This window comes from Cherax quadricarinatus, chromosome 35, assembly GCF_038502225.1.
Source record: "Cherax quadricarinatus isolate ZL_2023a chromosome 35, ASM3850222v1, whole genome shotgun sequence".
NCBI lineage: Eukaryota > Metazoa > Arthropoda > Malacostraca > Decapoda > Parastacidae > Cherax > Cherax quadricarinatus.
Genome location: NC_091326.1, coordinates 2,263,019 through 2,290,998, shown reverse-complemented (window position 1 = coordinate 2,290,998; position 27,980 = coordinate 2,263,019). Strand labels below are relative to the sequence as shown.

General features: G+C 44.0%; 1 protein-coding gene across 5 annotated transcripts in view; it reads right to left on the bottom strand.

The window, feature by feature from the left end:
• Positions 1-27,980, bottom strand: part of Rgl (Ral guanine nucleotide dissociation stimulator-like) — a 173,179-nt gene that overhangs the window by 59,038 nt on the left and 86,161 nt on the right. The window contains exon 2 of one of the 5 annotated variants that reach the window (XM_053785718.2): positions 4,408-4,801. The exons of 3 other annotated variants lie outside the window; for them this stretch is intronic. In XM_053785718.2, coding sequence (XP_053641693.1) covers positions 4,408-4,428 — 21 coding nt within the window. In that variant the 5' untranslated portion in view covers positions 4,429-4,801. Of the gene's footprint in view, positions 1-3,531; positions 3,772-4,407; positions 4,802-27,980 lie in introns of those variants that run through there. One more of the 5 variants, XM_053785715.2, reaches the window with a different exon arrangement.

The following is a 27,980-nucleotide window of genomic DNA, read 5'->3' as shown; positions in this document are numbered from 1 at the left end:
GGATCAGAGAATATCTGACAGGGAGGCAACAACGAGTCATGGTACGCGACGAGGTGTCAGAGTGGGCACCTGTGACAAGCGGGGTTCCACAGGGGTCAGTCCTAGGACCTGTGCTGTTCTTGGTATATGTGAACGACATAACGGAAGGGATAGACTCAGAAGTGTCCTTGTTTGCAGATGATGTGAAGTTAATGAGAAGAATCAAATCGGACGAGGATCAGGCAGGACTACAAAGAGACCTGGACAGGCTACAAGCCTGGTCCAGCAACTGGCTCCTTGAATTTAACCCTGCCAAATGCAAAGTCATAAAGATTGGGGAAGGGCAAAGAAGACCGCAGACACAATATAGTTTAGATGGCCAAAGACTGCAAACCTCACTCAAGGAAAAAGATCTGGGGGTGAGTATAACACCGAGCATATCTCCTGAGGCGCACATCAATCAGATAACTGCTGCAGCATACGGGCGCCTGGCAAACCTACGGATAGCGTTCCGATACCTCAGTAAGGATTCGTTTAAGACTCTGTATACCATCTACGTCAGGCCCATACTGGAGTATGCAGCACCAGTTTGGAATCCACACCTAGTCAAGCACGTCAAGAAATTAGAGAAAGTGCAAAGGTTTGCAACAAGACTAGTCCCAGAGCTACGGGGATTGTCCTATGAAGAAAGGTTGAGGGAAATCGGCCTGACGACACTGGAGGACAGGAGGGTCAGGGAAGACATGATAACGACATATAAAATACTGCGCGGAATAGACGAGGTGGACAAAGACGGGATGTTCCAGAGATGGGACACAGACACAAGAGGTCACAATTGGAAGTTGAAGACTCAGATGAATCAAAGGGATGTTAGGAAGTATTTCTTCAGTCATAGAGTAGTCAGGCCATGGAATAGCCTAGAAAGTGATGTAGTGGAGGCAGGAACCATACATAGTTTTAAGGCGAGGTATGATAGAGCTCATGGGGCAGGGAGAGAGAGGACCTAGTAGCAATCAGCGAAGAGGCGGGGCCAGGAGCTGTGACTCGACCCCTGCAACCACAAACCACAAATAGGTGAGTACACACTGTCATGAAGCGACGTACAAGATACTCTATGGTTCAACACACGCGAGGAAACTCTACATTTTATTCTGGATAAGTTTCGGTGATGGGACCTTGTTGACACCAACATTATGTGATGAATGGTTTTGTAAACCGACAACGTGAAGATTGAGACACTTATTCAACATATGGGAATCTTTATTCAGGAAATGTTTCGCTACACAGTATCTTCACTTGTCCAACCTTCGGAAGAAGACCTACTTAGACTAGTGGATGGTTCCACTATAACCCCGCCTACTCCTGCTTCGCCTCACCTACGTCTACGTCCACGTCTACGATCCTATGCTATACATTCTACAAGATTGATAGACTGAACACATCGACTCCAGGCTGGGGGACTGATTACCTCAAACTCCTCCTCTCCTTACACCTTTCTGCTTTGTTTTGGACTGATGAAGCCACTGCGTGGCGAAACGTTTCCTGAATAAATATTCCCATATATTGCATGTCTCCATCTTCACCAACATCATGGTCGGGGTGATCAAGGTCTCAGGAGCGAAATGTTTCAAAAGGAAAATCTCAGGTATTTCACCACCTGTGATTATAATCATGGGGAGCGCTAAACCCATAGGGATTATACAGCGCCCTGGGGGGAGGGATGATGTAAGGTATTCAGACTCAATTCAGGGAACTGGAGCACAGATCCAATTCCCTAGATCAAGAGCCCCTCACCAACGTCAAGGAAGCTCCTTGAGGGGACCATAATAATCTTTATTTCTACAAGTATACGTACAAGGTATATAAGCCTGGCTAACATCAGAATTACACACATGTGTAACAACCTTATGCAATATATGGGAAAGATTCCCATATGTTGCATAAGTGTCTCAGTCTTCAACTTGTCGGTTTTTTAAATCATTTATCACACAACAACCCAGATGTTGCACATATTCATCTTGTCGGTATTGTATACCATTTGTGTACAGCCCCTGGTTATGCAGAGCATTTCGGGCAAACTGGGTCAATTTTGTCTCCAGCATGCCACCCACACCAGTTGGCTAACACCAAGGTACTTATTTACTGCTAGGTGAACAGGGACAGCAGATGTCTTAAGGAAACAAGTCCTATTGTTTCCGCCAGGTTTTCACCATACTTGGCTTTTTTTCAGTCCTTTATATAATGCGATCATTATAACAACATTACAAGGTTTCACTGTGAAAAGACGGTGAATGCATTTTCTCTGGGCTACCCTGCTTTGGTAAAAAAAAAAACTGCTGAAGTGTTAGGAAAATATATATGTATACGAGGAAGGGTAGGGGGTGAAGGTTTTGAATGGTAGGAGCATCCAGCAGGATTGTGTGAGTGTATTAGATATGAGTGGAGATTAAGAGTTTGGGGATTTGACGTGCTGTTAGAGTAGGAGAAAGACAACGTTCTTGGAAGGATTCGGGGAAACCAGTTACCCGATCTTATGTTCTGGATGTGTAAAGTACAGTGCATGCACTCTGAAGGATGGGTGGGAACGTTGTGGCTCGGAGGATCATTTGTACTGTGATGTCAGCGCACTTCTGGCAAGACAGCTACTGAGTGAGTAATGATAAATGTTTCAGTATCTGGGGTCACCCTACCATGATGGATAGCGGTTGATGTGCCAAAAAAATAAAAAAAATAGTAGTTTCCATAACAGTTACACACAACCCATCAACCTACCGTTGATAAAAAGAACATTAGACTACCTGACAATAGTACTCACCCACACCAAGCACCAAGTACTCCTGCAGTAACCTTCTGGTACCTCAGCGTTTTGCACTCACCTGTAAGAGATAATAGACACTAGTTAGCACCAACATGACACACACACACACACACACACACACACACACACACACACACACATACATACACACAAACTGTTTACTCCGGCCCTCAAAGATGACATATATTGCACCAGCGTCCTTTACCATCATGTCGGTATTTGATGACCTATGTCAGGGTTTCATCCCTGACGAACAAACTAGCAATGCTCGTTTTATACTCTGAAGACGAGTCTAGTCTGAAACAATCGCTGCAGTGGACGAGTCAAGTCAGAAGGTCGCTATAGAAGACGAGTCTAGTCAGAAACAGTCACTGCGGAGGACGAGTCTAGTCAGAAAGTCGCTATAGAGGACGAGTCTAGTCAGAAACAGTCACTGCAGAGGACGAGTCTAGTCAGAAAGTCGCTATAGAGGACGAGTCTAGTCAGAAACAGTCACTGCAGAGGACGAGTCTAGTCAGAAAGTCGCTATAGAGGACGAGTCTAGTCAGAAAGTCACTGCAGAGGACGAGTCTAGTCAGAAAGTCGCTATAGAGGACGAGTCTAGTCAGAAACAGTCACTGCAGAGGACGAGTCTAGTCAGAAACAATCACTGCAGACAAGCTGATTAGAGATCAGTCTCTGGACAAACCAAATGAGTTTTAGTCAAAGAAGAAATCAGAGCGAAGTGTGAGCACCTGACACAGATGCCTCCTTATTGCATCGTTTAAAGTTAGAAGCACCATGGAGGAGAGGAGCAAGTTACGACCAGCTGAAACCAGAGGATAGGCAGGACTGACCCAGGTCGCCCTGGGCACGGTATCGCACCTTTCACACCGCAGATAACACTTCTGTACACCGCTGATAACACCACCGTACACCGCGTGCCTGGCATCGCCTGACACCAGCTTCGGGAATTCCATCACCACAATAATGCTCTGTGATTTGATAAACATCAACTGGTTTTGTCAACAACTATCTTCACCAGGTGACAACTATCTTCACCAGGCTGTGAGAGATGTGTGGGTTAGCGGGCCACCAGCAGCAACAGCCTGGTTGACCAGGTAAGCACCAGCCGGGCTCTGGGAGTAGAAAAACTCTCGGAATTCATCAAAGGTATATCAAAGGTATACCCAACCTAGCCTCACTGTACAATATTAACTTCCTCATGTGATTCCCAACGTCAATATCTTAACTATCTTTATATCATGACAAATAAATACTAAGAGAATGAACAGATATGGTGTTTAAAACATGCATATGAAGAATATAAACACAGTGATCGAGGTTAGGTTAGGTAAGGTTTGTCAGGAAACAGGACAAGTGTTTCCTGATGCGGGTTTTAGTCATATGATGACTCGCCGCCGGAGCTTCTGGTCATCTGACCGAGGCCTTCCGCTGACTTTCCGCTGACTTACCGGTCCACCTCTTTAAAATTTAGGGTTAAGTGATCGAGACTCGTGTCACCCGAGACGGACTGGTGAATTCAGAACCACCATATGAGCTCGAATCCCAATCACTACATATATAAATAACTTTAGTGACAATATCTGTGTGCCAGGTGTGGTACTCACCTCATCCCTGGTGAACCTCATCTCAGGAGAGCTGTGAGGGCTGCAGCTTCAGCTCCCCCGAGGCTGCTGCTTCCTCCATGGCTGCCCAACCCAGCTCAGGTGGGGGCAGGTCAACAGCGGGTGGCCCAGGTCACACGCTCAACGTGTGCCCCAGGTCGGGTAAGACGGACAGCTCAAGTCAGATAAGACGAGCGGCCCAGGTCAGACGAGTGTCTCAGATGATCAGGTCGAAATATTGGCACAGATAAGGTAACAGACGGGTTATTTACGGGCAACTTAATAGACGTTCCTTTTCTGATACACGATTCACTACACAACACTAGAGGTTCATCCCAGCCCTCTGAGCACTGACCATTGCTCACGGCCTTAATGTATAATTGTTCTTGTCTATAAGCTGCAATGGCAAACGTTCATCACAATGATATTTATACAAAACATCACAAATGGAATACACAGTACGTTTACTAACACAGATGGAATATACATTATGTAAACAAATACAAACAATACACAGTACGTATACACAATAGAGAGAGCAACATATACGGACACAGAAGCTATCACATAGGTTAGAATCCATTGAAAGCTTAAAGAAGAAAGAGAAACTCTCATTGTAGGTAGTGAAACAAAGCTAAGTAACAGCTACCGCATAAGTAACCATATGAAAAGTGGCAGATAGTGAAGAAAACGAAGCGACAGAACCACTAACCAGGAACAGCTCGAGTATTATCATTATTTTTGTGGGGAAGCACTAAACCCTTGAGAGTCATACAGTTCTTGGGGAACGGGAAGTAAGCAGGGAAAAGTAGTACCAATTCCTTTTGTGTTAACTCCTTCACCAGCATCAAGTCACCCCTTTCTATGAAAGATATATAACAGGAACAGTAACCTGAAACAGTAATCAGAACACCCATAATCAGTAAACAATAAAAAGTAACCAGTAATAGTAACGAGGGGAGGTGGGTAGGTGGGTGGGTGGGTGGTGGGTGATGGGTGGTGGGTGATGGGTGGTGGGTGGGTGGGTGGGTGGGTGGTGGGTGTCATGTAAAATCTGCCACCCAACAACAGACGACCCACACAAGGTTGTGATAATTACACTGCGGCAACAAAATCGGAGGAAAACCTGCAGTGCAACAGAGTCAAGGCTGAGATAATGTTATTCTGGTATGTCAACCCTCAAGGTATTGACTTCCCTCAGGGTATATACCCCCGCCACTCCCCCAACAGACACTCTCCATCGCCTTCCAAAGCACACCCTTTCTTTCTACCCTGGGTAATGGGGTTTAAAGCCTATTGAATAAACTCAGACCGTTAAGGCTGCACGAACCTTTTACACCGTCAATCAAGAATACGTATATTCTCAGCTAGTGGTGGAGCTACATTTTTGGGGCCCGGAAGCTTGAACTGTTATGGGTCACCTTCGCAACTAGCAACAGCTAGCCTACATACTTTAGTAACCTTTTAATTTTTATTTAACTATTATTTTCTATTAAATTACACTATATCATTTTTAAAAACCCTTCTCATACAGCAGACCCAAAATTTTTAAAGAATGTGGACTAAAATCGCTTCTGAAGCCCCTTCGGGATTAGGGGCCCTAGTCTCACTTTGTCAATGGTCCAAGTCGGACCGAAACGTCGTCGTAAGCTTCTGTCTTTTATGTGCGGGTTATTTGTGTATCGTTCCAGTCACGGTATTGTGCCTTTTTGTTATTCACAGTAGATTTCTCCTTGCAGTCTCAGCATGTGTATATTGTAGCTACCCCTAGAGGACATCCCTTCCTCTTCCCCTCCCCGAACCCCCTTCACCACCCACAACTCCCTCCATGACTCACTCTTCCACACCCCATTTCCACTAAATTGTATCCAAGTCAAACAATCCCGGTGTAAACAATAACAGCGCCGAGGCGGAGTGTAAACGGAACCAGAACTGACACACTGGGATTAATCACCACTGTCATACTAGTGTTGGTTATCAGTAATTAAATCATCACTGTCATACTAGTGTTGGTTATCAGTAATTAAATCACCACTGTCATACTAGTGTTGGTTATCAGTAATTAAATCACCACTGTCATACTAGTGCTGGTTATCAGTAATTAAATCACCACTGTCATACTAGTGTTGGTTATCAGTAATTTAATCACCACTGTCATACCGGTAATTAAGTAAACAAGGATTAATCAAACGTCAATTTGTCTCAGGAAATAAAAATAATAGTTTGTCTGTCTTCACTGCTGAGGCAGGTCAAGGCTAAGTAAAGGTCCTTTACAATAAAGTACACGAAGGCAGATACAATACTGAACTTTCGGATATATGTGCGCATTGTGCTGCTATACTACTCTATATGAACGTCTAGATTTTAATGCTACTTGTATTATTGTTAAATTCACGGGGAAGCGCTAACGTATAAGGGGCCATACAACACCTGGAGAATGGGAGTTAATCAGGTTTGAATGAAGAAAAGGGAAGACAATTACAACTGAATGAGCCAAGAAATCTTTTATATGATGACCAACACTCAATAATAACCCACATGGAGACAAACTCAGATGTTGACCAATGTTAGAAACCTTCCCAACAAATGTTTTACAGGGGGATTTTGGTGAAGATTACATATGGTACAACGAGAATTTGGTACATTTTTTTGTGTAAATAAACAGTTTACTTTAATTCCTAGTTCAGGGATTAAAGTATTATTTGCCTGCTGATGTATTGGCAACACGCATCCTTAATGGCTCTCGTGTTATCAAAATCCTTTAAACAAAACAACCTACCTGTGTATATATTTAAAACTGTACAATTTTAAAGACTCAGCTATATTAATAATGAGGACAAATCAAATGGAAGTTGACTGTCGGTGTCGACATTAGCATAATCTGTTAATCTTATCTAAGGTGATAACAAGACCACATTCAATACATGTAGTTATAAAATTAGAGCAGAGTTTTGTATTAGTATCTATCAGGGGTCCTCAACCTGCGGCCCGAGGGCTGCATGTGGCCCTTCTAGGAAATGGATGCGGCCCTCACATGGAATTATGAATCACTTTTATGTAGGTTCCACACTGCACAGTATCAACAATTCCAAAATATCTAACGCCATTTTACACCAAAACCTTATCGCCACCTCTAACAACCACCTTTCACTTCTGGTCAGCGCCGGTTTATCCTAAGGGTAATAATTATTATTGTTATTAAAACGTGGGTTACGCTAGTTGCTACGTTGATTCACCTTGTATTTCAAGGTGTGGCCCTCATCTCACATCTGACCATCAAATGTGGCCCACTTATGTAGGAAGGTTGAGGACAACTGGAACTAGATGGAGTACTGGCAATAATTCCAAGATCACTTGCATAACATAGCACAGCAGTAGCATCATTTTGTGTAGTTGTATAGGATATCAGTGTACCAGTGACAGAGTGTAGAGTTACTCTATGCTTGGTTGCATCTACTTGTATACACTGTTGTTTTTAATTTTTTAAGGTAATTAAGGCGGTTGTATTATTAAGGTCACAGGTCACGCTTGTTAGTCGGAAGTAAGGAGGACTTCACAGTACTACTCCTGGTTACTATCATGGTCTCCACGTGAAGCGAGAGACGAGGGACGAGGGACAAATTACAACAATGGTTTAAAGGACAAGGGAAGCATTTCACAACACACCTGGTTACTTTCACAAGCTGAGAGGAAGTGGCAAGGTCGATAAGGATTTGATGTTTCAGATATGGGACACATCAACAAAGGGTCACAACTGGAAGTTGACGACTCAGACGAGTCACAGGGATGTTAGGAACTATTTCTTCAGTCAAAGTTGTCAGGAAGCGGAACAGTCTGGAGAGTGATGTGGTGGAGGCAGGATCCATACATAGTTTTAAGAGGAGGTATGATAAACCTAATGGAGCAGGGAGAGTGGACCTAGTAGCGACCAACGAAAAGGCGGGGTCAGAAGCTATGAATCGACCCCTGCAACCGCACACAGGAGAGTACAGCTCTGTGTACAAATATTACTCAAGTCTGCAGGATGCTTTGCCAAACACTCGTTCACGGTGATAACAAGTTTGTGGGTTGGTATTTATAGTTTTGTCTCGATAATGTGAGAGTGTTTGGGGTGGATGTGTGCCAGTGTGTGTGGGAGGCATCTGTGTGTATTCACACGGTTGTGGTTGTGGCAGCTAATTCATAGCTCCTGGCTCCGCCTCTCTATGACTGTCGATTGGGTAAACAAATTTCCAGCGTCTTCAGGTATTTGAAGTTTGTCTCTTCTGTTTCCTCAACCGGATTATCCCACTTCCTAATCACTCTGAAAATACATCAGAATGTCTTGAAGTGTCTATTACACATTTTCGATTTTTAGCTTCCATCTAAACTGCCTTGGTCCCTATCTCTATCTGAATAATTTATATGTCACGATCATATCGCTTCTAGCTCTTCAGTGTTCCAAAGCAGTGGGTTACTTTGGTGTCTCATCTCCTTGGCATCGAACCTGCTTGCCTCCTATTCCCCAAGAGCTGTATGACCCCTACGGGTTTAGCGCTTCCTATCTAAATAACATAAACATGCTTTCCTCATATATCAATCTTTTAAACTTCTCTTTATTTCGGACTTGCTTTATCAGCCGTGTGCTTCATGCCTGCGCTGCGCACACTAAAAATGATTGACATCGCTGTGCATAATAGCCTAAGAACTAATCTTAGGTGAGCCTGAGAACTGATCTTAGGTGAGCCTAAGATCAGTTCTTAGGCTCACCAGTGTCGCAAATGCAACCCACGTTACTGGACTGACGTGCTGGTGATATGCTGGACATTGTGCTTACTCCTACATCCTCCTCCTCGGTTGTGTGTACGTTTACTTACTCCTTATACCAGCTGAGTCTTTAAGAGAACCAGGAGATTGAATTTATTCTCGGTAAATTCCCATGAGGTAGTAAACGTACACACAGCCGAGGAGGATGTAGGTCGTAGGAGTCATTCTCCTCCTCGGTTGTGTGTACGTTTACTATTTCATGGGAATTTACCGAGACTAAGCTCAATCTCCTGGTTCTCTTAATAAAGACTCAGCTGATATGAACAGATACTCCTAAAATTAGATCGAAGCTATATAATACCGCAACTTCTGGTTATCTTTAGTTGAAAGACGTTTCGCCCAGCGTTTTTTTTATCAGTTTAAAGAAATCCATATGTTGCACATATGTCTTATTTACCACGTCACCTTATGACAAAGGCCAGTTTCATTTCCACCCCCGAATATAATAAGAAGAAACCCGCGCCTCCATTACAGTAACACGATAACAAACATAACACGCCACGATCTCGTGCTGTGGTGGATATCAAGTACCCACCATAGAAACAATTACGTTTTGTTTACACTTAGTGGTAAATACGCACATACACACACTAGTCACACAGGGTGATAAGAACACTGTCACGTAACACTGGAAGGCGGGAGGGGGGAGGTGGGGCAGAGATACAACGAACACATCGGTGGGAAGTACAAAACACATCAGTGGAGGTACAAAGTACACAGCAGTACTTCCCCGTGGACCGTAAAAAGAATGTGGAAGACAAGTTGCGTAGTGAGTGTATGTAAACGTCCATGTACACACTTTCTCTTGTCTTCCTTAACACGATATTAACACTTATTTAGTCATTTATCTTTTGTATTCATTCATTCAATCACCCATTTCTTCTCTCTCTCTCTCTCTCTCTCTCTCTCGTAAAGTGGGAGTCCACCGACAGGATCTATGTACTAAAAATATGGCCTTGTAGAGTGCACAATGGGAAGTTCACACGCCTTATTTCATATTTCCTGTGAGACTTGTAGAGCGGACGCTCAGAACTTGCTGCTTCCTCCTTCCTAAGCACCACCACACGCACATAGTAACACACATTCATGCAGACATCGTCAAAGATTTTAGATTTTGCTTCGATGGGCGAGATTATTGGGCAAAGTCACTCATCCTGAGTGAATACTCCACCATACACACAATACTGATCATCATCACTCATGCTGTGAGTGAACAAACCACCATAAACATAGTACATTACAACTCAAATATTGTGGTAAGACATTATGTACATGGTTTCTTTCCACAATACTTGTCGACAAGTCTGCCTCTCAAACATACAATGGGAATATCAGTAAAGGTCAAGTCATCGAGTTTCCTCAGTAAGAGATACTCGGTAAGCTAAATGTTGCTTTATCCTTGTATCTATGTGATGTTCATGATCTACCTGGAGGGAGTACTAGGGGTCAACGCCCCCGAGGCCCAGCATGACCAGGCCTCGCGGTGGATCAGGTCCTAATCGACCAGGCTATTGCTGCTGGTCGCAAGCACTCCAACAGCCCGGCTGATCAGGCACTGATTAAACGCCTCTTGTTAGGCTATGTCCTTCCAGTGGCTATCAGAACAGTCGTTAATTTACGGTTAATCCTCAAATGAATACTGGCAGTGGTGAAAATACCAGCCAATGGAAGGACACAGTCAGATCAAAAACACTAGTATTAATTTTATACTAGGGGCTGCCCACTTTCACGTGTTCTTAATACAGTTTTACTGCCATAGTGCCGGCACCACTAAATGGATCATCTTATGACATAAACCAGTGCTAGTTCTTTTCCTGACAAATAACTTTACATCACATGTACTGGCGCAGCTAGTAGTGATGATCCCTGTGCCACAATGAACACACGGGCACTTCATGTGCGTTAGTGATCGCTTCTGCTCCTAAGTTACTCTGAATATCACCAATGCAACAGTACCCCAGTGCGTCCCCTTTTTTGTGTGTGTTTATGGCACATATTGCTATATAGAAACGATATGGTTGCTCTTGACACGATGCTAACTATATATATTAATTAACAGGAACCATAATAGAAATAAGTCACATCGATTTTACTGGGTTACATAAGTACGAATGCCAATATCATCTGGGAATCCCCATGATAGCTGTAAAAGACAAAAAAAAAAGTTGTTTTACATGTTAACCTTCCTAAACATAACTTTAATGATCTCAGATTAACCTGGGAAATCGCACTGAGTGCTGAGCTTTGAGTGCTGAGGTGTGACATGACCTCCGACTACCGCGACTCTCAGTAATTGTGACTTGCCAGGCTCGCCACACAAGTATGCGAGGACGTGCACTCTTGGACCAACACACGGTCATTGCTTTCCCCTCACCCACCACCACAGTTAAGACAGTGTGGACATTATGCACAGCTCAGGACGTTTACTGAGGAAACGTTTAGCCACGAGTGACTTTCTCAGTCTTCATATACCTAATAATAACATTTTGTCTCAGCTTGATACAATGTTTGTACAGATATGGATGACATTTAGTTGTGCAGAAAGACCATTGTTATTCACAACTTTTCAGGCAGTGAATAAGCTACTTTGTGCATATACTGTTGGTAGTGTTACCTTGTTCTCCATTCTAAGAGGCAGTGATATTTGTCAAGGTAAAAATATTACCTGACACGAGTGTTTGTCTTAAGATGATCTCTTAACTAGTGGCGGCACTGCAAGACTGTGTGAGAAACGTTGAGCAGTCGAGTGTCACAATACTGGACCACGGCAGCAGTGACCACTGAGTCACTATAGTGAACCACGGCAGCAGTGACCACTGAGTCACTATAGTGGACCACGGCAGCAGTGACCACTGAGTCACTATAGTGAACCACGGCAGCAGTGACCACTGAGTCACTATACTGGACCACGGCAGCAGTGACCACTGAGTCACTATAGTGGACCACAGCAGCAGTGACCACTGAGTCACTATAGTGAACCACGGCAGCAGTGACCACTGAGTCACTATAGTGAACCACGGCAGCAGTGACCACTGAGTCACTATAGTGAACCACGGCAGCAGTGACCACTGAGTCACTATAGTGGACCACGGCAGCAGTGACCACTGGACTCAGTGCTCTGGATAAAGTTCACTGTCATCCCAGCTAAGAACTCTTAAGATTAAATTATATTAAAAATGCTAAAATTAACGAAATTTCCTTCACCTGCGTCACACATCACCTACGTCACACATCACCTACGTCACACATCACCTGCGTCACACATCACCTGCGACACACATCACCTACATCACACATCACCTGCGTCACACATCACCTACGTCACACATCACCTGCGTTACACATCACCTGCGTTACACTTAACATAATCACCTGTGTCACACATCACCTGCGTTACACATCACCTGCGTTACACTTAACATAATCACCTGCGTCACACATCACCTGCGTTACACTTAACATAATCACCTGCGTCACACATCACCTGCGTTACACTTAACATAATCACCTGCGTCACACATCACCTGCGTTACACTTAACATAATCACCTGCGTCACATCACCTACGTCACACATCACCTGCGTCACACATCACCTGCGTCACACATCACCTGCGTCACACATCACCTGCGTCACACATCACCTGCGTTACACATCACCTGCGTTACACTTAACATAATCACCTGTGTCACACATCACCTGCGTTACACTTAACATAATCACCTGCGTCACACATCACCTGCGTTACACTTCATACATCTTGGTCACATCACCTGCGTCACACATCACCTGCGTCACACATCACCTGCGTCACACATCACCTGCGTCAAACATCACCTGTGTCACACATCACCTGCGTTACACTTAACATCATCACCTGCGTCACACATCACCTGCGTCACACATCACCTGCGTCACACGTCACCTGCGTCACACATCACCTGCGTCACACATCACCTGCGTCACACATCACCTGCGTCACACGTCACCTGCGTCACACGTCACCTGCGTCACACGTCACCTGCGTCACACATCACCTGCGTCACACATCACCTGCGTCACACATCACCTGCGTCACACGTCACCTGCGTCACACGTCACCTACGTCACACGTCACCTACGTCACACATCACCTGCGTCACACGTCACCTACGTCACACGTCACCTACGTCACACATCACCTGCGTCACACGTCACCTACGTCACCTGCGTCACACATCACCTGCGTCACACGTCACCTACGTCACACGTCACACATCACCTGCGTCACACGTCACCTACGTCACACGTCACCTGCGTCACACGTCACCTGCGTCACACATCACCTACGTCACACGTCACCTACGTCACACGTCACCTGCGTCACACATCACCTACGTCACACGTCACCTACGTCACACGTCACCTGCGTCACACGTCACCTACGTCACACGTCAGTAGTAATACAGAACATAATATAAACTCGCGCCAAAAAAGTTTCATTTCTGAATATTTACAATAGAATTATTTTTTGATGCTTCTGTTATGGCAGGCTAGTAGTGTGTTATGGCAGGCTAGTAGTGTGTTATGGCAGGCTAGTAGTGTGTTATGGTAGGCTAGTAGTGTGTTATGGCAGGCTAGTAGTGTGTTATGGCAGGCTAGTAGTGTGTTATGGCAGGCTAGTAGTGTGTTATGGTAGGCTAGTAGTGTGTTATGGCAGGCTAGTAGTGTGTTATGGCAGGCTAGTAGTGTGTTATGGTAGGCTAGTAGTGTGTTATGGCAGGCTAGTAGTGTGTTATGGCAGGATAGTAGTGTGTTATGGTAGGCTAGTAGTGTGTTATGGCAGGCTAGTAGTGTGTTATGGTAGGCTAGTAGTGTGTTATGGTAGGCTAGTAGTGTGTTATGGCAGGCTAGTAGTGTGTTATGGCAGGCTAGTAGTGTGTTATGGTAGGCTAGTAGTGTGTTATGGCAGGCTAGTAGTGTGTTATGGTAGGCTAGTAGTGTGTTATGGCAGGCTAGTAGTGTGTTATGGTAGGCTAGTAGTGTGTTATGGCAGGCTAGTAGTGTGTTATGGCAGGCTAGTAGTGTGTTATGGTAGGCTAGTAGTGTGTTATGGCAGGCTAGTAGTGTGTTATGGCAGGATAGTAGTGTGTTATGGTAGGCTAGTAGTGTGTTATGGCAGGCTAGTAGTGTGTTATGGTAGGCTAGTAGTGTGTTATGGCAGGCTAGTAGTGTGTTATGGCAGGCTAGTAGTGTGTTATGGCAGGCTAGTAGTGTGTTATGGCAGGATAGTAGTGTGTTATGGCAGGCTAGTAGTGTGTTATGGCAGGCTAGTAGTGTGTTATGGCAGGCTAGTAGTGTGTTATGGCAGGCTAGTAGTGTGTTATGGCAGGCTAGTAGTGTGTTATGGCAGGCTAGTAGTGTGTTATGGCAGGCAAGTAGTGTGTTATGGCAGGCTAGTAGTGTGTTATGGCAGGCTAGTGTGTTATGGCAGGCTAGTGTGTTATGGCAGGCTAGAGTGTTATGGCAGGCTAGTGTGTTATGGCAGGCTAGTAGTGTGTTATGGCAGGCTAGTAGTGTGTTATGGCAGGCTAGTAGTGTGTTATGGCAGGCTAGTAGTGTGTTATGGCAGGCTAGTAGTGTGTTATGGCAGGCTAGTAGTGTGTTATGGCAGGCTAGTAGTGTGTTATGGCAGGCTAGTAGTGTGTTATGGCAGGCTAGTAGTGTGTTATGGCAGGCTAGTAGTGTGTTATGGCAGGCTAGTAGTGTGTTATGGCAGGCTAGTAGTGTGTTATGGCAGGCTAGTAGTGTGTTATGGCAGGCTAGTAGTGTGTTATGGCAGGCTAGTAGTGTGCTATGGCAGGCTAGTAGTGTGTTATGGCAGGCTAGTAGTGTGTTATGGCAGGCTAGTAGTGTGTTATGGCAGGCTTGTAGTGTGTTATGGCAGGCTAGTAGTGTGTTATGGCAGGCTAGTAGTGTGTTATGGCAGGCTAGTAGTGTGTTATGGCAGGCTAGTAGTGTGTTATGGCAGGCTAGTAGTGTGTTATGGCAGGCTAGTAGTGTGTTATGGCAGGCTAGTAGTGTGTTATGGCAGGCTGGTAGTGTTATGGCAGGCTAGTAGTGTGTTATGGCAGGCTGGTAGTGTGTTATGGCAGGCTAGTAGTGTGTTATGGCAGGCTAGTAGTGTGTTATGGCAGGCTAGTAGTGTGTTATGGCAGGCTAGTAGTGTGTTATGGCAGGCTAGTAGTGTGTTATGGCAGGCTAGTAGTGTGTTATGGCAGGCTTGTAGTGTGTTATGGCAGGCTTGTAGTGTGTTATGGCAGGCTAGTAGTGTGTTATGGCAGGCTAGTAGTGTGTTATGGCAGGCTAGTAGTGTGTTATGGCAGGCTAGTAGTGTGTTATGGCAGGCTAGTAGTGTGTTATGGCAGGCTAGTAGTGTGTTATGGCAGGCTAGTAGTGTGTTATGGCAGGCTAGTAGTGTGTTATGGCAGGCTAGTAGTGTGTTATGGCAGGCTAGTAGTGTGTTATGGCAGGCTAGTAGTGTGTTATGGCAGGCTAGTAGTGTGTTATGGCACGCTAGTAGTGTGTTATGGCCGGCTAGTAGTGTGTTATGGCAGGCTAGTAGTGTGTTATGGCAGGCTAGTAGTGTGTTATGGCAGGCTAGTAGTGTGTTATGGCAGGCTAGTAGTGTGTTATGGCAGGCTAGTAGTGTGTTATGGCAGGCTAGTAGTGTGTTATGGCAGGCTAGTAGTGTTATGGCAGGCTAGTAATGTGTTATGGCAGGCTAGTAGTGTGTTATGGCAGGCTAGTAGTGTGTTATGGCAGGCTAGTAGTGTGTTATGGCAGGCTAGTAGTGTGTTATGGCAGGCTAGTAGTGTGTTATGGAAGGCTAGTAGTGTGTTATGGCAGGCTAGTAGTGTGTTATGGCAGGCTAGTGTGTTATGGCAGGCTGGTAGTGTGTTATGGCAGGCTTGTAGTGTGTTATGGCAGGCTAGTAATGTGTTATGGCAGGCTAGTAATGTGTTATGGCAGGCTAGTAGTGTGTTATGGCAGGCTAGTAGTGTGTTATGGCAGGCTAGTAGTGTGTTATGGCAGGCTAGTAGTGTGTTATGGCAGGCTAGTAGTGTGTTATGGCAGGCTAGTAGTGTGTTATGGCAGGCTAGTAATGTGTTATGGCAGGCTAGTAGTGTGTTATGGCAGGCTAGTAGTGTGTTATGGCAGGCTAGTAGTGTGTTATGGCAGGCTAGTAGTGTGTTATGGCAGGCTAGTAGTGTGTTATGGAAGGCAAGTAATGTGTTATGGCAGGCTAGTAGTGTGTTATGGCAGGCTAGTAGTGTGTTATGGCAGGCTAGTAGTGTGTTATGGCAGGCTAGTAGTGTGTTATGGCAGGCTAGTAGTGTGTTATGGCAGGCTAGTAGTGTGTTATGGCAGGCTAGTAATGTGTTATGGCAGGCTAGTAGTGTGTTATGGCAGGCTAGTAGTGTGTTATGGCAGGCTAGTAATGTGTTATGGCAGGCTAGTAGTGTGTTATGGCAGGCTAGTAGTGTGTTATGGCAGGCTAGTAGTGTGTTATGGCAGGCTAGTAGTGTGTTATGGCAGGCTAGTAGTGTGTTATGGCAGGCTAGTAGTGTGTTATGGCAGGCTAGTAGTGTGTTATGGCAGGCTAGTAGTGTGTTATGGCAGGCTAGTAGTGTGTTATGGCAGGCTAGTAGTGTGTTATGGCAGGCTAGTAGTGTTATGGCAGGCTAGTAATGTGTTATGGCAGGCTAGTAGTGTGTTATGGCAGGCTAGTAGTGTGTTATGGCAGGCTAGTAGTGTGTTATGGCAGGCTAGTAATGTGTTGTATGGCAGGCTAGTAGTGTGTTATGGCAGGCTAGTAGTGTGTTATGGCAGGCTAGTAATGTGTTATGGCAGGCTAGTAGTGTGTTATGGCAGGCTAGTAGTGTGTTATGGCAGGCTAGTAGTGTTATGGCAGGCTAGTAGTGTGTTATGGCAGGCTAGTAGTGTGTTATGGTAGGCTAGTAGTGTGTTATGGCAGGCTAGTAGTGTGTTATGGCAGGCTAGTAGTGTGTTATGGTAGGCTAGTAGTGTGTTATGGCAGGCTAGTAGTGTGTTATGGCAGGCTAGTAGTGTGTTATGGCAGGCTAGTAGTGTGTTATGGCAGGCTAGTAGTGTGTTATTGCAGGCTAGTAGTGTTATGGCAGGCTAGTAGTGTGTTATGGCAGGCTAGTAGTGTGTTATGGCAGGCTAGTAGTGTGTTATGGCAGGCTAGTAGTGTGTTATGGCAGGCTAGTAATGTGTTATGGCAGGCTAGTAGTGTGTTATGGCAGGCTAGTAATGTGTTATGGCAGGCTAGTAATGTGTTATGGCAGGCTAGTAGTGTGTTATGGCAGGCTAGTAATGTGTTATGGCAGGCTAGTAATGTGTTATGACAGGCTAGTAGTGTGTTATGGCAGGCTAGTAGTGTGTTATGGCAGGCTAGTAGTGTGTTATGGCAGGCTAGTAATGTGTTATGGCAGGCTAGTAGTGTGTTATGGCAGGCTAGTAGTGTGTTATGGCAGGCTAGTAATGTGTTATGGCAGGCTAGTAGTGTGTTATGGCAGGCTAGTAGTGTGTTATGGCAGGCTAGTAATGTGTTATGGCAGGCTAGTAGTGTGTTATGGCAGGCTAGTAGTGTGTTATGGCAGGCTAGTAGTGTGTTATGGCAGGCTAGTAGTGTGTTATGGCAGGCTAGTAGTGTGTTATGGCAGGCTAGTAATGTGTTATGGCAGGCTAGTAGTGTGTTATGGCAGGCTAGTAATGTGTTATGGCAGGCTAGTAATGTGTTATGGCAGGCTAGTAGTGTGTTATGGCAGGCTAGTAATGTGTTATGGCAGGCTAGTAATGTGTTATGGCAGGCTAGTAGTGTGTTATGGCAGGCTAGTAGTGTGTTATGGCAGGCTAGTAGTGTTATGGCAGGCTAGTAATGTGTTATGGCAGGCTAGTAGTGTGTTATGGCAGGCTAGTAATGTGTTATGGCAGGCTAGTAATGTGTTATGGCAGGCTAGTAGTGTGTTATGGCAGGCTAGTAGTGTGTTATGGCAGGCTAGTAGTGTGTTATGGCAGGCTAGTAGTGTGTTATGGCAGGCTAGTAGTGTGTTATGGCAGGCTAGTAGTGTGTTATGGCAGGCTTGTAGTGTGTTATGGCAGGCTAGTAATGTGTTATGGCAGGCTAGTAGTGTGTTATGGCAGGCTTGTAGTGTGTTATGGCAGGCTAGTAGTGTGTTATGGCAGGGTAGTAGTGTGTTATGGCAGGCTAGTAGTGTGTTATGGCAGGCTAGTGTGTTATGGCAGACTAGTAGTGTGTTATGGCAGGCTAGTAGTGTGTTATGGCAGGCTAGTAGTGTGTTATGGCAGGCTAGTAATGTGTTATGGCAGGCTTGTAGTGTGTTATGGCAGGCTAGTAGTGTGTTATGGCAGGCTAGTAGTGTGTTATGGCAGGCTAGTAATGTGTTATGGCAGGCTTGTAGTGTGTTATGGCAGGCTAGTAGTGTGTTATGGCAGGCTTGTAGTGTGTTATGGCAGGCTAGTAATGTGTTATGGCAGGCTAGTAGTGTGTTATGGCAGGCTAGTAGTGTGTTATGGCAGGCTAGTAGTGTTATGACAGGCTAGTAGTGTGTTATGGCAGGCTAGTAGTGTGTTATGGCAGGCTAGTAGTGTGTTATGGCAGGCTAGTAATGTGTTATGGCAGGCTTGTAGTGTGTTATGGCAGGCTAGTAGTGTTATGGCAGGCTAGTAGTGTGTTATGGCAGGCTAGTAATGTGTTATGGCAGGCTTGTAGTGTGTTATGGCAGGCTAGTAGTGTATTATGGCAGGCTTGTAGTGTGTTATGGCAGGCTAGTAATGTGTTATAGCAGGCTAGTAGTGTGTTATGGCAGGCTAGTAGTGTGTTATGGCAGGCTAGTAGTGTGTTATGGCAGGCTAGTAGTGTGTTATGGCAGGCTAGTAGTGTTATGGCAGGCTAGTAGTGTGTTATGGCAGGCTAGTAGTGTGTTATGGCAGGCTAGTAATGTGTTATGGCAGGCTAGTAGTGTGTTATGGCAGGCTAGTAGTGTGTTATGGCAGGCTAGTAGTGTGTTATGGCAGGATAGTAGTGTTATGGCAGGCTAGTAGTGTGTTATGGCAGGCTAGTAGTGTGTTATGGCAGGCTAGTGTGTTATGGCAGGCTAGTAGTGTGTTATGGCAGGCTAGTAGTGTGTTATGGCAGGCTAGTAGTGTGTTATGGCAGGCTAGTAATGTGTTATAGCAGGCTAGTAGTGTTATGGCAGGCTAGTAGTGTGTTATGGCAGGCTAGTAGTGTGTTATGGTAGGCTAGTAGTGTGTTATGGCAGGCTAGTAGTGTGTTATGGCAGGCTAGTAGTGTGTTATGGCAGGCTAGTAGTGTGTTATGGCAGGCTAGTAATGTGTTATGGCAGGCTAGTAGTGTGTTATGGCAGGCTAGTAATGTGTTATGGCAGGCTAGTAGTGTTATGGCAGGCTAGTAATGTGTTATGGAAGGCTAGTAATGTGTTATGGCAGGCTAGTAATGTGTTATGGCAGGCTAGTAATGTGTTATGGCAGGCTAGTAATGTGTTATGGCAGGCTAGTAATGTGTTATGGCAGGCTTGTAGTGTGTTATGGCAGGCTAGTAATGTGTTATGGCAGGCTAGTAATGTGTTATGGCAGGCTTGTAGTGTGTTATGGCAGGCTAGTAATGTGTTATGGCAGGCTAGTAATGTGTTATGGCAGGCTAGTAGTGTGTTATGGCAGGCTAGTAATGTGTTATGGCAGGCTAGTAATGTGTTATGGCAGGCTAGTAATGTGTTATGGCAGGCTTGTAGTGTGTTATGGCAGGCTAGTAATGTGTTATGGCAGGCTTGTAGTGTGTTATGGCAGGCTAGTAGTGTGTTATGGCAGGCTAGTAGTGTGTTATGGCAGGCTAGTAGTGTGTTATGGCAGGCTAGTAGTGTGTTATGGCAGGCTTGTAGTGTGTTATGGCAGACTAGTAGTGTGTTATGGCAGGCTTGTAGTGTGTTATGGCAGACTAGTAATGTGTTATGGCAGGCTAGTAATGTGTTATGGCAGGCTAGTAGTGTTATGGCAGGCTAGTAGTGTGTTATGGCAGGCTTGTAGTGTGTTATGGCAGGCTAGTAATGTGTTATGGCAGGCTAGTAGTGTGTTATGGCAGGCTAGTAGTGTGTTATGGCAGGCTAGTAGTGTGTTATGGCAGGCTAGTAGTGTGTTATGGCAGGCTAGTAATGTGTTATGGCAGGCTAGTAATGTGTTATGGCAGGCTTGTAGTGTGTTATGGCAGGCTAGTAATGTGTTATGGCAGGCTAGTAGTGTGTTATGGCAGGCTAGTAGTGTGTTATGGCAGGCTAGTAATGTGAAACACGCGTCCTTCAACAGTATCAAGGAGATACCTTGAAACAACATCCTTTCAATAGTATCAAGGACCTCCATAGGGGGAATACCCTTCAACAACATCAGGGAGCTACCTAGAAGGAACATTCTTCAACAGCATCAAGGATCTCCATAGAAGATACATCCTTCAACAGCATCAAGGATCTCCATAGAAGATACATCCTTCAACAGCATCAAGGATCTCCATAGAAGAAACATCCTTCAACAACATCAAGGATCTCCATAGAAGAAACATCCTTCAACATCATCAAGGATCTCCATAGAAGAAACATCTTTCAACAGCATCAAGGATCTCCATAGAAGAAACATCCTTCAACAGCATCAAGGATCTCCATAGAAGAAATATCATTCAACAGCATCATCTCCATAGAAGAAACATCCGTCAACAGCATCAAGGATCTCCAGAAGAAACATCCTTCAACAGCATCAAGGATCTCCATAGAAGAAACATCCTTCAACAGCATCAAGGATCTCCATAGAAGAAACATCTGTCAACAGCATCAAGGATCTCCATAGAAGAAACATGTCAACAGCATCAAGGATCTCCGAAGAAGAAACATCCTTCAACAGCATCAAGGATCTCCATAGAAGAAACATCCTTCAACAGCATCATAGAAGAAACATCCTTCAACATCAAGGATCTCCATAGAAGAAACATCCGTCAACAGCATCAAGGATCTCCACAGAAGAAACATCCTTCAACAGCATCAAGGATCTCCATAGAAGAAACATCCTTCAACAGCATCAAGGATCTCCATAGAAACATCCTTCAACAACATCAAGGATCTCCATAGAAGAAACATCCTTCAACAGCATCAAGGATCTCCGTAGAAGAAACATCCTTCAACAGCATCAAGGATCTCCATAGAAGAAACATCTGTCAACAGCATCAAGGATCTCCATAGAAGAAACATCCTTCAACAGCATCAAGGATCTCCATAGAAGAAACATCCTTCAACAGCATCAAGGATCTCCATAGAAGAAACATCCTTCAACAGCATCAAGGATCTCCATAGAAGAAACATCCTTCAACAGCATCAAGGATCTCCATAGAAGAAACATCCTTCAACAGCATCAAGGATCTCCATAGAAGAAACATCCTTCAACAGCATCAAGGATCTCCATAAAGAAACATTTGTCAACAGCATCAAGGATCTCCGTAGAAGAAACATCCTTCAACAGCATCAAGGATCTCCATAGAAGAAACATCTTTCAACAGCATCAAGGATCTCCATAGAAGAAACATCCTTCAACAGCATCAAGGATCTCCATAGAAGAAATATCATTCAACAGCATCAAGGATCTCCATAGAAGAAACATCCGTCAACAGCATCAAGGATCTCCACAGAAGAAACATCCTTCAACAGCATCAAGGATCTCCATAGAAGAAACATCCTTCAACAGCATCAAGGATCTCCATAGAAGAAACATCTGTCAACAGCATCAAGGATCTCCATAGAAGAAACATCTGTCAACAGCATCAAGGATCTCCGTAGAAGAAACATCCTTCAACAGCATCAAGGATCTCCATAGAAGAAACATCCTTCAACAGCATCATAGAAGAAACATCTTTCAACAGCATCAAGGATTTCCATAAAAGAAACATCCTTCAACAGCATCAAGGATCTCCACAGAAGAAATATCATTCAAGAGCATAAAGGATCTCCATAGAAGAAACATCCTTCAACAGCATCAAGGATCTCCATAAAAGAAACATCCTTCAACAGCATCAAGGATCTCCATAGAAGAAACATCCTTCAACATCATCATAGAAGAAACATCTGTCAACAGCATCAAGGATCTCCACAGAAGAAACATGTCAACAGCATCAAGGATCTCCGTAGAAGAAACATTTTTCAACAGCATTAAGGATCTCCATAGAAGAAACATCCTTCAACAGCATCAAGGATCTCCATAAAAGAAACATCCTTCAACAGCATCAAGGATCTCCATAGAAACATCCTTCAACAACATCAAGGATCTCCATAGAAGAAACATCCTTCAACAGCATCAAGGATCTCCATAGAAGAAACATCCTTCAACAGCATCAAGGATCTCCATAGAAGAAACATCCTTCAACAGCATCAAGGATCTCCATAGAAGAAACATCCTTCAACAGCATCAAGGATCTCCATAGAAGAAACATCCTTCAACAGCATCAAGGATCTCCATAGAAGAAACATCCTTCAACAGCATCAAGGATCTCCATAGAAGAAACATCCTTCAACAGCATCAAGGATCTCCATAAAGAAACATCTGTCAACAGCATCAAGGATCTCCGTAGAAGAAACATCCTTCAACAGCATCAAGGATCTCCATAGAAGAAACATCTTTCAACAGCATCAAGGATCTCCATAGAAGAAACATCCTTCAACAGCATCAAGGATCTCCATAGAAGAAATATCATTCAACAGCATCAAGGATCTCCATAGAAGAAACATCCGTCAACAGCATCAAGGATCTCCACAGAAGAAACATCCTTCAACAGCATCAAGGATCTCCATAGAAGAAACATCCTTCAACAGCATCAAGGATCTCCATAGAAGAAACATCTGTCAACAGCATCAAGGATCTCCATAGAAGAAACATCTGTCAACAGCATCAAGGATCTCCGTAGAAGAAACATCCTTCAACAGCATCAAGGATCTCCATAGAAGAAACATCCTTCAACAGCATCATAGAAGAAACATCTTTCAACAGCATCAAGGATTTCCATAAAAGAAACATCCTTCAACAGCATCAAGGATCTCCACAGAAGAAATATCATTCAACAGCATAAAGGATCTCCATAGAAGAAACATTTTTCAACAGCAGCAAGGATCTCCATAGAAGAAACATCCTTCAACAGCATCAAGGATCTCCATAAAAGAAACATCCTTCAACAGCATCAAGGATCTCCACAGAAGGATCACTAATCAATGTTTATATCACTTATATAAAATTTTAATAAGGAGACTTGCAATCCCCGATGTGCCGCGAAGAGCAGCTGCCCACCACAGCCTGACTGATCAGAGAACGGGGCACAATCATCGGAAAATGGAACAAGCCTACATCATTCTTGCAAGTTCTGAATGACCTTTCCCCCAGAGAGAGAGAGAGAGAGAGAGAGAGAGAGAGAGAGAGAGAGAGAGAGAGGCAACTGCCTCTCTCTCTCTCTCTCTCGGTTAATAACACTGGGATTATTCAGTAAAAAAAATGATCGTTCATTTCGTTTTAACGTGTGGATATTTCGTCGGGTTATTAACCCCTGAGGGTTAATAACCCAGAAATTAGCATGTTAAAAAGCCAGTGTGGGGAAGATGGGGAGATATAGTAACATTTTCCCCCAAAAAACTCCTTGTCACTAAGAATTTTTCGAATATACAATTAACATGGAAACAAAATTACACAGCCAAGTTACTTTGTTCTTATGTGGTGTGGAGAAACTCTAACATCACATCTTTTGATGTGAGCAAAAGCTGAGCTTGTCATCATTTCCCCCTCAACCCCTTCCAGACACCCTCTCATCAACCTCCCTCCGTGTTGATGTTAAGACTATGATGCAGCAGGTGGCGGTGATACACAAGTGTCGATGACAGAGGTACATTAGCGGCCTCATGAGATCCCGGGTCACACCTGAGGCGACCTATACATTGTTAACAGTCTGTCTAGAATACCTCATATATAATATAGTTTGTCAAGTTCTCTCTCTAAACTGCGAGAAAGTTATGAAATTGTTCCAGCCGCGGTACTGTGACTTATTTTCGCTGTAGTTTCCAAAATTAGTCTTTCTTAAGAAACTCTCCAAAGCTGTTTAGAAATCTAAGCAATATGACCATCTGTTTCTTACCCTTGATAATCGTAGCAACTTAATAAATCTGTAATAAGAACATTCTTGCTTCTCTGAAGACTGATAGCCTTATGTTGTGTCGTGTCCAACTCTCTCTAATAGTTTTCAGAACTTTTACAATACCTCTCAGGGCCCTCCTCATCACTTTTTTGCTTTAAATATTAGCACAATGTTTGTCATATTCCATTTGTTTGCAAGATCTTTCGTCGCGTCTCCTTATTCTCATATGTTACTGTATATCCCAGCTTGTTTGTGATTTTTTGCTATTGTTAAGAGTATATCTGGTAAATTTTTCTTTATACTCTTTTAGCGTTAGTTCTAACATATTAACGCATCTACGTCTCTAAGCAGTCTCAAAAAAAGAGTCTGGTTTTTCTGTTTTCATTTAATTTACACGAGGAAAACATACATGTACGTACGTTTTCGTTGTGTGTTTTTGTTCGAGGATCGTAACACACACTTGCTACTTTCCAACTTTGTATCACCTTTGACTTGCAGCCCCAAACACAACTTGAAACAAGAATTTAAGCATAGTTCTAAGGTCAATATGTGAATTGAATAACTCCATCAGTACCAAAACAAGTGAGATATTCTGAAGAGCAAAACCCACATTACCAGAAATGCGAGGGTAAACTCAGCCTTTTACTAGGCTTTTTACCTAGAAGTAACACCGAGGTGTTGGCCAAGACGTTTACTAGGCTTTTTCCTGGAACTCCCTGCCTGCTTTTCTGGGGATGCTTTTCTGGGGATACTACTGCGTGTCTCTTAACATTTAGGTCTCCCTGAATGTCTTAACCACATATCCTACTAGATGATATATCACTTACTAAGTGTAAGTTTATTCAGGTATACACAAACACAGTTACACAGATTATCATACATAGCAGCACATGTGTAGAGAACCTAGGATATCCCCAAAAAGTTAGAGTGACTTATTTCCATTAGGGAACGAGGTGGTTACACCAGTGAACAGGTAAAGGGAACAAAGTGGTGCATCAGTGAACAGGTGAAGGTAATACGATACTCACATCAGTGAGTAGGTGAAGGAGATACATCAAGTTTTATGCTTTATTATGTAATAGATTTTAATCACCCCGTATAAACCAGATTCTTTCATCATCCATAAAATTTGCGAGGATTATAAGTTAGGTTTTATAAAATCACATTTACCTGATACGTCACTCTTAACCTGACAAAAATTTGAGAACGATGGAGATGCACTGCAGTGCGCTTCCTAGTCTATGCTCACTGAGGTAAATATCCCAGTGACTGGATTGAAACTTCATAATATACTAATGTAGACAATTCAGTATTGTAAGCTGAATTCCAACCCGTAGTCTTACAGTCCTGGAATTACCAGAACGACCTTATCCACTAAGCCAGAGTAATAAGGATATCTCCAACTAGAATTATTGGTAACACAGAAATGAACGAATTCAGTGGCGGTGGATACAGACAATGGTAAGTAATAACTGCATAATTCTTTGGAAAGAAATATTATATATCCCACCTACCAGCAACCCACAACAAACAAGCACAGGTTATACTCGGTACTCATCACCAGCTTACGGTCGAAGGAAGAACAACTGAGTATTTACTACAATCAGCATTACAATTACCCACATTACACCGGGGATGAGAGAGAGTTAGTCTTCCGGGATGCTGGGTGAAACTGGCACCTATCTCACTCCAAACAAGATAGTATGCGACCTTCCTGTTGTCTTGCTGATTCAAGGGGGTCATCGCCCCCACGGCCCGGTCCCAGACAAGACCTCATGGATGACAGCCTGCTCTATCAGGCTGCTAGTGCTAGCAGCACCACAACTCAGGAACTTGAGGAACTTGTCAAATTCTCCCTCTTGAAGAGAGTTAAGTGTTTGTTAGCAGCTGACCTACATAGTAATCTGTAACCTATACAGTTATCTGTATATCTTTTAGTTACAATGTTTCAACACTTCAATGAAGTTGTAAAATATACAATACCGGCCGACTATAACAATATACTTTTACAAACACTGGGATCACAGTAAAATGAGCTACTTGGGGAGGTTGTGAGCGCAACAATCCTTGCAAAGCTGAACAATAAGTATGATTAATAAATTATAAAAAAAAATTATGAAACATTAATAAAGAAAAAATATGACAGATTAAGAGATAAATTTACTGCAGAAAAAAAAAGATTTATTTACAATATAAAGTAATTATGATAGTCATCACAGAGTATTCCAGAGAGTAATCACTAACAGTAATTACAGAGTAATCACTAACAGTAATTACAGAGTAATCACTCACACAAGCATGTACTGTAGACATCACGCACACTTAATTTCCGTTATAGTGAGATGTGTATGAATACCACCGTGGTCGCCCACTTAATCCCCCCCCCCCCCACACACACACACTTGCATCAGTCTGAAGTCTTGTACATGCTCCCTTCCTTCTACCTCGCCAGACACGTTCCTGTGTAATAGTAACGCCAGCTCTGCCGAAAGGAAGCCTTTCAAACTGCCATAGCTGCTAAACCTTTAATGTAATGCTTGATGATATCTACACTGTCCTAGAGAAAGCTTCCAGCTCAGGCTGGCACATTTCAACATTATGTATGAAACTCACCCTGTGTGATGGAATATAACAGGGAAATATTGTTAGTTTTTGTTCCCATTGTGTAACTATGTAACTACACACCTGTCTTACCCGCCCTGCCACACCAGACACGTCCCCAACAGCTGTGTTCCCCGCCTCGCCCCGCTAGACACATCAACAGTTGCGTCCCCGCCTCGCCAGACAGGTCCCCAACAGCTGTGTTTCCCGCCTCGCCCCGCTAGACACGTCATCAACAGCTGTGTTCTCCGCCCTGCCCCACCAGACAGGTCCCAACAGCTGCGTTCCCCGCCTCGCCACAGGTCCCCAACAGTTGTGTTACCTGCCCGCCCAGTAACCACGTCCCCATCAACACAACATCCGGTAGCAAGACACACTTTCCACAGTGTGGACGTGAAGACTCGCCTGGACACACTACATTACTACTCTCACACCACAACATACCAAGTGCCGTTTTTGCACTTATCACAGTTCCACTACTACTACTACTACTACTATTACTACTATTACTACTGCTGCTGCTAGTAAAGAATAAATAGTCACAATACTGTGGCTGGTACAGTTCACCAAAAACCCGCACTTAACGAAACTTACGCTGACCACAAGATATCAGAAACACTGCCGGAACAAGCGTTGAAGTTTTCAAGGGGATATTGGACATGTACCTCCGCCAAGTGGCAGATCAACCAGGCTGTCATAGATATGTGGCCCAGTGGGCCGCCAGCAGTAACAGCCTGGTTGATCAGGCAGACACCAAACAAGCCTGGCCCAGGGCCGGGCTGCGAGAGGAGAATTCTCGAAAGCCTTCAAAGGTAAAGGCACTACTACTGATACTGTCTATTACTACTACTACTAGCACCACTACTCTAAATAAATGGTTCAGTGAAGCAACAAGTTGATAAATTAGACATGTGCAACAT